Source organism: Aythya marila (assembly GCF_965140915.1).
Source record: "Aythya marila genome assembly, chromosome: 1".
NCBI lineage: Eukaryota > Metazoa > Chordata > Aves > Anseriformes > Anatidae > Aythya > Aythya marila.
In genome coordinates this window covers 146,495,998-146,508,029 of record NC_139042.1, presented here as the reverse complement: position 1 = coordinate 146,508,029, position 12,032 = coordinate 146,495,998, and the positions used below count along the sequence as shown (strand labels likewise).

General features: G+C 43.1%; 1 protein-coding gene across 3 annotated transcripts in view; it reads left to right on the top strand.

The window, feature by feature from the left end:
* Positions 1 to 10,955, top strand: part of CREB3L2 (cAMP responsive element binding protein 3 like 2) — a 77,714-nt gene extending 66,759 nt beyond the window's left edge. For all 3 annotated transcript variants that reach the window (XM_082751780.1, XM_082751779.1, XM_082751781.1), the window contains exons 9-12: positions 1,755 to 1,854; positions 2,793 to 2,919; positions 3,605 to 3,830; positions 4,684 to 10,955. In XM_082751780.1, the coding sequence (XP_082607906.1) occupies positions 1,755 to 1,854; positions 2,793 to 2,919; positions 3,605 to 3,830; positions 4,684 to 4,759 (529 nt within the window). In that variant the 3' untranslated portion in view covers positions 4,760 to 10,955. The remainder of the gene's footprint in view (positions 1 to 1,754; positions 1,855 to 2,792; positions 2,920 to 3,604; positions 3,831 to 4,683) is intronic.
* Positions 10,956 to 12,032: the final 1,077 nt, after the last annotated feature.

The following is a 12,032-nucleotide window of genomic DNA, read 5'->3' as shown; positions in this document are numbered from 1 at the left end:
TGCCTCAGAGCTGTTCTCTGTCAGTCGCAGTGACTCAGGCCTGAAGCAGGTTGGGGGGGATTTAGTCTTCTGTAATAGCTCAGAGATTGCAGGGTTAAAAAGGCATTGCTGTGTAACATGGCATATGGAAGGAATAGTTTCTTCGGTGCCAGAAGATGATACATAGCTTGTATGCAAGTCTGTGTGACCCCTAAGCCATGAAGTGGACGGAAGGGAGACACTGGGGAGAAATGTTAGCTGGGAGCAGAGCATTAGGCTGGTCTCATCTATGTGATGGATGCTGTTTCCATCTCTTAATTTGCCTGTGGTCTCTAACTGTGAATAAAGGACTGAAGAAGGAAAAAGGAAACCGCTTTCTTCTTTTTAACACTGAGTTGCAGAATAAAGGGTGCTCTCAAGAGCATGCAAGACATCCTTCCTTAATAAGTTGGGAAGGATCTGCTGGCCCAGATAAATGTGCTGTAGTGCCTTGTGCTCATTTCAGAATGCATTCCTGAAGTCCTTGAATTCATTAAACCCTAATTAGCAATGATCATTGATGATTAAAAAAATCTATAATAATAGGCAGACAAGTATATATTGAGCTGTAAAGGCACCTCTGGGTCTGTCCTACAATTAGCTTTTAGCTGGTTTGATCTTAAAATAAACCTTCTATTTTCTCTGACACCCTAACCTTGCTTCTTGCTTTAGCGTTTGACGTCATGGTCTCCAAAGCTGTTGCCTGGAGTTTTGCGAGGGTTACCCTCAGCAATAGGTAGTGAGACGTACAAGAGAAGCAAAAAGTAAAATTGGAAACAAACAGCAAAGTTAACATCTTGAGGCAAAATAGTACTATATCTGACTGTGATGAGGACAGGCATTTGGGTTACTCCTCTGTTAAAAAAAAAGCTTTAATGAAAACAGTTGTGAAAACCCTATACCATTTATTCTTTGAGATCATTGCCGTCTTGAATGACTAATATCCTGACTGTAGCAAGTAATGATGCTACAGCAGAAGAAACATAGTCAGAAAAGCAGAAGAATACCTTCCTGGTCCATGACTGCTGACTCCAACCAGAACAGAATTGCCATGGAGGTTACCTCTGAACGGCACAGTCAGAATAGCTGCTTCAAGCAACTGTGGTTTTCATGAAGTCCTGGAGGTTTTTACAAATTGCAATAAAATAGTTTATTTATTAAATGAAATTGTGGAAAACGAAGTGTGTGTTTTAAATCCCTTTCTTTGAAAATGAAGCAATTCACTGTACAGGGCATTTTCAGAAAAAGGGGGTAGACATATATACCTGTACCATCAACTACAGCAACTACAAGCTTGCTTTTGCACCACTTCAAATAATGGTGAAACTCCTGCTCAATTCATGCCATAGAACCAGGTTATATAAGTAGCCAGTCACTTGCATGGAGAGAGTTTCAGTTGTTCGTACACCTACCAGAGTTGCTTCCCATAGAAACCCTAGAAGCAGTTTTTATTTGTAATAACTTTCTGAAAAAGGTAAATAAGTCATTGTTCAGGGACGTCAGCTGAGGGTAAGGCAAAAGATATTTTTGAAAGATTCATTGCTAATGCATGCAAGAACTTTGTAAAAGTTAAAAACATTCCTTACTTCTGATTTCAAGGTGGTGATTTTAATTATCTGTACCTTGTCACAAGAACTAAATGCATTATTGCCAGGTGTGGAATGTGAAGCAAAAAGCTGTTTAGCCAGCAAGTAGATCACTACGTCTGATGGTCATGCCTCATCTTTGCTTTCCAGAACACTTCTTCAGCAGCTGCAGAGACTCCAAGCCATAGTTGCTGGAAAGGTGTCCCGTTCATGTAAGGCAGCTAGCACACAGACAGGGACCTGTCTTATGGTGAGTATTCCCTAAAACTGGGAATTGTAGGGGAATGAGATTCCCTTCCCACTGCTCAAAGGCACATCCTCTGTTCTGTGAAGCCCTTCACTTCCAAATGCTCAGGTTGGGAAACTTCTCTTGATAATTTCACATTTAATTTTGAGATAGGTGAGAATCCTGGCTGATGAAGATTAATGATTGTTAATGGGCATTAAATTCTGGAGGAGACTGGGCTTGTGCTTTTGGCGGGGTGCTGCAGTGATGAAAGAAGCAGCACTGCTCCTCTGAGTAACCTGTTTTATTATTTCCTACAATATTTTATGTGAGAAATGGTGTCTAGAGTTGTAAAATGAAAACACGGGTGCCCTTTGATGCTTGGATTTTCAGATACCAGTAAAAATAAACCTTTTCATCCAAATGAAAATATGACTGAGGCTGTAAATCTACCTCTCTCCTATTTCAGTAATATTTGTCAGGATATGAAAAGGGTTAGAATGAAGCTCTTCCCACCTTACACCCAGCCAGCAAGTTCCCTTTATGCTGGTGCTATAAATTGATGGAAATGATATTCAAGGCCTACGCTGTTCTCATCGGCTGCCAGCCTCTCTGTCACTTTGAAGCAAGACTGGGGCCAGCAGCAGAAATAACCTCGGAAATTCCCGACAGTATCTGTAAAACACACATGGCGGTTGTGTCTGCTTTTCAACTTTGGGAGTAAATAAGGCAACAGGCCAAAATGATGGCAGACACTGAAAACAAACCCCAGGATTAAAGCACTGAATTGTTCTTGTGTATGTGCCTTTGCTAAGAGGCATGGTAGATAGCGATGAAAATAGCCTCAAGTCTTTTGTTTCAAAGACCTATGAGATCTGCTTTGTGTCGATTTTTAGTCTTGATGTGTACGCATGGGCCAAGAGGTGGTGCAATTAACCTCTTATGCCTCTTCCCTTTGCCAGATGGTGGTGCTGTGCTTTGCAGTAGTTTTTGGCAGCTTCTCTCAGAGCTATGGGCCATATCCTTCTGCTACAAAGATGGTGTTGCCCAGGCAACATTCCTCACCAGAGTCCTACACAGACTCCATTGGTAAGTCACAACCACCTCAGTCTTGCTCTTTGGCATTTGTTTTTCACCCCCATCCCCACAGCCATCCCCAAGCACCTCTTGTTTTTCTGCTCCTTAGCTGGCCATGCATCGATATAGAAGAAGGGTATATAACAAAGAAAGATAGCTTGGCAAAGTGTGTTGATGGCAGCAGACTTCATCAAGATGAGCAAAGCCTTTCTCCACTAGCCTGCTTGGTACTTCTGTTTAAAGCCTTTATGTTTCTGTTTGAGGAGTTAAGGCTAGTAGTCTGTAAAAGGTAGCAGGAGAGTTTGCTTTCTGCTCTGTACCACTTGCTCATACTGTCAGGAAACACAGCGGCTGTCAGCTGGTGCTTCCTTTGCCAGTGTCAACTAAAGGTCCAAGGACTGAGTGAGAAGCTGTTAGTATTGCATGCCAGTTCAGAACAAGTTGCTTTAAACGTATGTTATTAAAGTGATTATTTCATTTTGCTCTTGTTCTGTGAAGAGTTTAGAGCTTTTTGATGCCTGTTCGGACCACTGCTGTGGTATCTTCCCACTGCTATCAACCTACCCAGTTAATTGCAATGACAAGACCTTTGCAGCTCTAGTTCTGCTCTGATGGTTTCCATTTCCTGAAATGACCAGGGCTGTTCTCTTTGACCTGCCTCCTTCTCACCTCTCTTTTCCCTTCTCTCTATATGCAGTGAGATCAAGGAGTCTGCTAATATACGAAGAGCCTCACCAGCTGGAGGAGTCGTCAAGCCCGATCTCCTTTGCAGATCGAAATGACAGGCACGCAGACAGCTCCAAGTACACGGCGCTAGCTCTGGAAGCTGTGCCGGGGATGCAGCGGGATGATATCATGGAGTTCACAATAGCCAACGAGACGAGGCTAGAGAAATCAGTGCTGCTGGGCCTGCAGCAGCACAGGTGAGTGCCGGATGGGCTGCTTGTGAAACAAGAGTTTGGACTCTCTGTCTGGGGAGCTTATAGACAAAGGTATTGCTGCTCTTGTTTGGAGAAGTGATTGCAACAATATTTTAGTAACAAAGCTGCCAAGCTCGGTGCTTCTACCAGAAACCTAGCCCTTGTAGGCTTGTTAGTTATGCCCACTCCGCTTCTTTAAGCACTTAGTTGCGTGTCTCCTAAAGGAATAAGCTTTTACCAGTTGGGTGGAAGTGTGAGGCTGTGACTCACTGGGCTTTGTTGAGGTTAGGGTGTGAAGAGCTGGAGCTTCTCACAGCAGTGATCTTACTAATGCATGCTGCAGAAAGTTTGCAGGATTCAGACTTAAAAGGCAAATCTATTATCTGAACTTCTTAGCATGAAGTTCCTTCATTTTTTTATTTTTTAACGTAAGTTTGTGTTTGGAGCCTCTGCAAAAAGACAAATTTACTGGTTTAAATATGTGGGTGCAGTTTTCCTTCCACTGTAACTTTGTTTGTCCCACCACTATCCTGATGGCTCAGGTCTTGGTCTCTGCTAACAAGCAGTAGCAAGCACACCAAACGGTGGAGGTGGGTTGTGTTTAGAAGTATGCTTTTCAGAGGCCTAGGTTGAGCCATATCACACCAAGCGTGCCTTCTGAGCGTCTGTGTCGAAGTTATACCCAGGGCCAAAGAGATGACTAATTCAATGTGTTACCGTACTCCAACTGATGGGTACCTGGTAAATACTGAGCGCCTTTTTAGCATTAGCTAATTTGAGCAGGATATGTGCTTTTAAAAATGACTAACTATTAGTGTTAACCTTTGTTGTTGTTGTTGTTGTTTTTTTCCTACAGAGTCAACTCTGAAATAGAAGGAAATGAAACACTGAAGATAATTGAAATAGATAGAAGAGTCAATGCCACCTCTTAAAAATAAAAAGGCCTTTTTTCTTGACTTCCCTCTTTCCCACATATTTTCAACCAAAGTCCCCCTGACTTGTCATCCTCAGTGAACCAAAGCACAAAAGAGAGGGAATTCACCAAATTCTGCATTGACTGGTGAGGCTGTGACTGCAGATGGGATCTCTTGTCTTGTAACTCCTTTCCTTACTTCACACACAATCCCTCTTTGCTTTTATTTCTTTCCTGTCTGATATTGCGAGGGCAGGATTGAATTATGATTGCAAAAGATACCAGCAGTGTGCTGATGATTGATTTGTGTATGTGTGCCTGTGCTTGCATGTACACATCATCATCTGTGCACAAAGACATTTGGTAAAAGAGTGGAATACGCAAAACCGATGGGAGCATGTGGGTGATGGGATCCTTGGGAGGAGGTAATTGAGAGAAACAGGAGAGGCGGCACGATGCTGCTCAGAATCTAGCCACAGCTCCATGCCTATTGGTCTGTAGCATTTGAGCCTTTTGGGGAAGATTGAGAAACATGTGCTTCATCTGCTCTGAAGGCACAAGAACGGGCCCCAGTTCTGTTTTGTGAACAGCACAGGCAGGAGAGGGGTGTGCAATGATGGTGCTGCATTGTCCTCCCTTACATCTTCCTCTCTTCTCCCCACCAACCCCTTTGTCATTTAGTGGAGTTAGCTTTTTCTTTGGGTTGGAAGCAGTCCTGGTAGGCATCTCTACTGCTTCCACCCATGTGGAATTCAAGCAAAGATCAGTCACTGTCTTGGTCACACTTTGTCTGTGTGGGAGAATTAGACTAGTTTAACTAAATCTATTTAGAAAGCAGGTTTTGTTAACTTCATGCAATGTTTTGGGTGGATGTCCTTTAGTCTACTTAAGGCTAATCTGTTTAGTTTGGATCAATTCCTTCCCAACAAACTTAATCAATATAAGGCTTAAACCAGAAGTGCCTCCTGAGAGCACCGTATGGATTTTATTTATTGGCTTCTAGATGCGTTGATGGAATTTCTCATGTAGACCAGGTCTCAAATTGTCCTGTGTTTTCTTTTTCTTGCCATCTTCCTGTTACTGTTGTAAATAGTATTTATTAGCTTTGCAAGATTTTGTTCAAGCAGTCACAATGAAGAGAATTAACCTTCCCTAACCCTGCACGTGGTCTGGGCAAGCTCTGAAATTGGACATACAAATATCACTGAACACCCACTCCTCCTCCACCTCCTCCCCACCTTTTCTTATGGGTCTCCTCTTCTTATGTCCTTTTCCAGAGATGTGATCTCAGACCAACCGCTTAGCCAGAAAGATGTGTACAGTTCAGGCCTGGAGGTGACTGCATGGCAAGACAGTCCCTGACCTGAAGGGTTTTGTATGCACGCAGCAGACAGGGAAAAAGAGAGCTGAGAAAGGCACATGGGGAGGTGAAGCGACTAGCCCAAGTCTAGTGGAAAAGCCAAGAGCGGTATTCACTTTTGATCCTGGTCCAGTACACTTCTTTCTTCACTGTTTCCTTCTTGTCCCATATAGCTGTTGCGTTTAAGGGTTGTGTCCCTTTGGTACCCTGCTCATGCCTTTGTCTGAGCTGTGCTTCTTGGAATTTATCCTTGGATTGGCACAGCCAAATCTAGCCCAGGATTTGGGCTGGGTTTTATCTGATTGCTCAGAAGGGCACTCAGACTCCATTGAGGATGGATTTAATGGGGAAATCCTAATTCAGCAGGCTAGCATAGCTACTTTATGGTTTACCAGAAGTCAATTAAAAAAAAAAAAAAACAAACAAAAAAAAGAAAAACAACAAAAACACACACAAAAAAAATGTAGCTTTTTTTTTTTTTTTTCTTGTGATAAATAAGGGAAAAACTAACCTAGCCTTACAAGTAATTTTTTACTATGTACAGTAGATATTTCCTGCAAGTATTCTATTTTGTAAAATATTGGATTTGTATTTTATTACAGCAGCTGCCATACCTGCTCCTTCCTTGTTCTTCATTCTCTTTAGACCTTTTCCCTTTGATATCCCGTTTGCTGCCTGCCTTTAGGCCTGACTCAAAGCTCACTGAAGGGAGTGGAAAGAATCTGGTGGATTACAGTGGGCTTTGGATCAACCCCCACTGTGCCATTTTAAAAAGGTGTTTCACATTAGTGATTGTGAAACGTGTGCCTGATTCCGTGAGCTAATGGTGAGTTTTGGTGTGCAGACACTCTTTCTAGTTTATGCCCAATTCATCTATGCAAGTGCCTTTTTATTATTTTACCTTTGGTGGAAATGAGAGAAGGATGCCACTGTAGTCTATTTTGCAAGAGTTCCCCGCTCATCATGGCTCAGTGTCCTCCCTAAAGCTTCTTTCTCTTCACAGTGATCCTGTTGGGTCCTCTGTATTATTCCAGCATCTACCAATGGTGTTTGGATGTTTTTTTGGAGCAATGGCTTCACATAAATAATGGACACTGGTGGGTGCCACTGAAGGTGACACAAGGGATGGCTGCATAGTTTAGCCACATGAGGTCAGCAAAGTGACAGGAGAAAGCCAGGACTGACCCTTCCACTATAATATGGCTGGCCCATGTAAGTGGGCAAGGTCACAGCTTAGAAAATCCCTTAAATGGTCTTTTTATTACTATTTTTTTTCAGAGCACCCATGGTTTGTCTGGATGAAACTGAATGCTTAAGTCTTCTGCAAAAGAAGCACCAAGCTGTCAAGCACAACACTGCTGTTAATTGTGCTGCGGCTTGCACTGTGCATAAAGAGGAGGCCAAGCTGCCTGAGCTCATGCCCACTGCCAGCTAAATGATCGCCTTTCATTGCAGATACTGCTGACTTCACTGTCTTAAAGACAAAATTGAATTATTTCCCAATACTTTAAGGACAGACAGTTTTGCAATACCCAAATAACCCCTTCTTCTCTGAAAGCTACTGCAGCAGTCACCAGTGGAGCTTTGCCTTTGTTTGCTTAATTTGGACCTATTGGTACAAATCTGATTGGGAGATAGTCATGTTTTCATCTGAAGCATTTTAAATTGGCCACGATTTGGGTCACACCACTGAACTGATTCATCCAAACCAGTATGGCAATACCAATTTTCTTGTAACTGTTTAATAATCTACTTCTATAATCTTAACTCATCCCATCCTTTAAATGATTTTTTGGTACTCTTGGGAATCTCTTGAGCTAGCACACACATTATTTGTGGATTTATTATCATGAAATACTACTTCTTTAGAATAAGGAAATCCTTTGCTTGACTTTGGTATGTTTGTGATCATTTTTTCTTCAGGGGTCTTAATAGAGCAGGTTTCTCTTGGAGGTAGTAGGGGCCAAAGTTTCTCCTGCCATCACCCATCCGTAGGCTGCTTTGTGACAAGGACCTGCTGTCGCTGCAGTAACGATGCTGGTGTAAGTGCTTATCGTTAGCTCAGCAATATTACGTGAGGTCTTTGCCTTCTGCCAGTATGCCTTCTGCAGCGGTCGGTGGCTCAGTGCTGCACAACAATGTGTCTGTGGACAGGGCAGGCAGAGACTTCATGTGCTGCCCAATTTCCACTTCGACTAGAAGACCTAAGCGATCCTCAGAGTCTTTAGCCATAACTCTATGCAGCTTGGCAGTGTGATTTCACACAAGTAATCTTAGCTTTTGGCCCATAGCTTTAAAGCATGTCTAGATCTGTCAGGTCTTTGCTTCTAGGGAGATAAGCTACAATGGAATGTAGGGCATTATTTTTTATATATATATATTTAAGAAGTGTCAAGCACAGAGCAAGTGACAGTTCTAACCTTGTTACCAGTGTGTAGATAATGTTGGTGTTGGTGTTTTGTTTTTTGTTTGGTTTTTGCTCTTTTTTTTTTTTTTTCAAGGCTATTTATAATTCTTTGCTGCATTTCTCTTATTTCATCCATACCATTCAATGTTTTCCAGCAACACTAACCAGTAGTGGATTAGGCTGAGGTTCTTCGGCCAGCTCCCAGCTGATGCAGCGCAGCATGCTTCTCACTTACCAATTTCAGAGGCTGCAGGTCCATACTGGCAGGGAACCTCTTTGATATTGCTCTGTAAAAGTGTATTTCAATACAAGCTTATTCTTGATTTCTTTAATGTAGAATCCCAAAATTTCTATTTTTTTTTTCCTCAGCTAAAAATCCCTACCTCTCCACCCCATCCCCCCAAACTATCAGCGGTGAATTCTGTCTAGACGCATTTAGAATGTGGGTCAAGTAAATGAATGATACTAATTGCTATGTTGGGAGGGATTTCCACTGAGTATTTGGGCTCCAGATTCTAGCTAATGCCAAGAGGCCGTTGTACAAAGCCTATGCAGCTAAGAACAGAAGCATACGGAGTATTTTTATACTCTTAGTGACTAAAATATTTCTTTCTCAAGTCGCTAATTAGATAGGGAACATTTTGTATTCTGAAGGTGAAATGGTAGGTCAGTCCTTTGTAGCTACAAAAGTTGTAGTAGCCTATATAAGTAGCCTGGTGCTGTGATGTGGCTGCTTTGTGCTGCGGTGTTAAGGATAAACAACTAGGGACTACAAAGGTGTGAGAACTGATTTAGATGTTAAGGTCTTTATAAATGAGAGGTAAGGATTCAGCCAACGGGCCAGGATGCTTAGGGGATCACCATCCAACTACGGGGCTGAGAGGGGGATTGCCATTTGTTTTTGCAATTATCGTGTCGAGCCTTTTCTGCTTTACCAGCGTATACACCTGAACTGACTTCCTTCGTAGAAGAGTATGTCTCAGAAAACTCATTTGTAATGCTGAAATGGAGTTTGTATATTATTTTAAGCTATTGCCAGCAGTCCCTGCTCTGCCCTAAAGCCCATCTCTGTACTTTTCCCCAAGAGATAAAACCACATAGGTGAGAATGAAACATGGGAAAGCTGGATTTGTAAACTTGTCTTGCAGAAAAGATGAAAGAAATGGCAGATGAAAGGACTCCTGACATCCCAGGGAAACTTCCTAGTTCTTAATTCCTTAAAGCAGCAATGACAGTCTTTTACATTAGCTCCCCCCTTGTTTAATCTTTACTTTTCCCCTTGCTCTTCAACACTGTGCAGTACTTTTTAGGTAAAATGAATGCTTATCTAACCTCTGTATTGAATGCCATTTTCCCTTCCAACCTGCAGGTAAAAATCTTTCTGCACTTCAGCATCCCATAATTTAGGGAGTGGAAGAGGTAGAGGGGGAAGCAGAGGCAGTGGCCGATTTTTTTTAATAGAACTGTGCTTATGCCTGACTTTGCCCCATCAGATCTGAATTCACTGGTGTTGAAGTAATGGCATCTCACTGTCTTTGTTTGCACTGTCAGCAGGGATGAGCGTGAGTGCTTGTGTCTGTGCATGGTAAGCAGTTAAAAATAAAAACAAAAAACCACGCAAATGCAGAGTTGTTTCCTAATGCAGTAAGTGTCCCTAAATGAAGGTGTTTACCTGAACGCCGCGGGCACATTCCACTTGGTGCAACAGTAACCCCGGGTGTTTCTTTCCAAGACTGAGACCAGCTCACATTCCTCACCAACAAGCACTCGTAAATCCGTCTGTGCACTGCTGTCTGATGTCTGTCTTGTTAGCAAATGTCAGCTGAAACTTGTGCTGCCCTTTTGTGTGTGTGCACAGACTGGCCTGTCTGTAGGACAGCTCTGGCGTGGTACAAAAAAAAAAAAAAAATTGTATCTAGTCTTCGGGTGTCATTTTTGTTGTGTAGAACTCTGCTTTCGAATGCTTTCTTCTCTAAGCTGTAAGTTAGCCAAAAAATGGCCCAGGAGGACCAGAGGTTCAGGGAAGAGGGAGAGTTGATCTCTGGGGCTGGTGTGTCCATGTTGTGAGTACATCAGTCTCCGCTGAGATTTTGCTGTGCCTTCCACAGGGCAAGTTACCTGATGTTACCCTCTTGAAGGTAAAAAACCATTGCCTGGGGCCATGAAAAACAATACCGTGTGACTCTGAGTCATTCTGCGTGTAACACCCCTAAAAAGTTTCAGCTGATCTTTCCCTTTCCCTCTGTACACGTGAACACAGTATGGGTTTGTACAAACAACTTAAATCTATTTTGAAAAAAAAAGACAGTGATAGGAATACAAAAGCACCCCCACCACCCAAAATCCTTGGTAAACTGCGTTGGAGCCTCTTCTGACTGCAGATATCCCTGTTCTTTTCCAACAGCCTGTTTAACTCTGTGTATGTGTGCTCAGTGGCCTCTCTATTTTTGTACAAGCACTGTCATCTGGATGTGTGCCCACCTGATTTTTCACACTGCAAACATGTCCATTGGGTGTAAAGAAATTGCTGTTTGTTTGTTTTGTTGTTTTTTTTCTTTTCCTTTTAAATTGTCGGCTTAGTTCTACAAGAGAACAGACTACCTGCTTTTGTAGCCTGAACATGTATGTAGTTAAGTATGTTATGCTCTTCATTTCTTGCAAATAAATATTTTCTGTAGAAAAAGCAAGTATCACCTGTTTGCTTTCCTGCTGGCTGGAAAAGGTCCGGCCTCCTGGCTTTCCCAAGCGCGGTGCCGAGCATGGTGCAGCCACCCAGAAGCTCAGTACTACACAGAAGGGCAAAAGCAGCAGTGGGGTTTCTGCTGAAGCTTCCCTTCCCTTCCCTTCCCTTCCCTTCCCTTCCCTTCCCTTCCCTTCCCTTCCCTTCCCTTCCCTTCCCTTCCCTTCCCTTCCCTTCCCTTCCCTTCCCTTCCCTTCCCTTCCCTTCCCTTCCCTTCCCTTCCCTTCCCTTCCCTTCCCTTCCCTTCCCTTCCCTTCCCTTCCCTTCCCTTCCCTTCCCTTCCCTTCCCTTCCCTTCCCTTCCCTTCCCTTCCCTTCCCTTCCCTCTGGCAATGGGGACAACTTGGCAGTGGATGGCCTAGTGCAGATGTGACTATCACCATTTGCAGAGCTGCTCTCACAAATGGTGTGGTTGTCTGTGCTCTGCCAGTTTTCTACTAGGAAATGGACCTCGTGTACCAATAGCATGCATCTCTAAAATGGCAACACAGAGCTCATCCTCTGCAGAAAATGCCAGCGATGGAAATAACGGTTCCAATTTTGCTGAACCGACCATGGGAGCATGACAAATGGGTTTGGTGCCTCCTTTTTGAGGCCTCTTAAAGCATCTCGTGTAGAGGCTGCGGCAGGCAGTGTACCATGAACACGGGAACACCCTGGCCCGCACTGAATTTGTGTCTGATGCAGATTTTCAGAAATGCCTTGATTTGGGGCCAGAGAGGTTAAGGTAGCACAAGAAATCTGCAGTGAAGCAAAAAATAGCTCTTCTCTCCTAATCCATACACC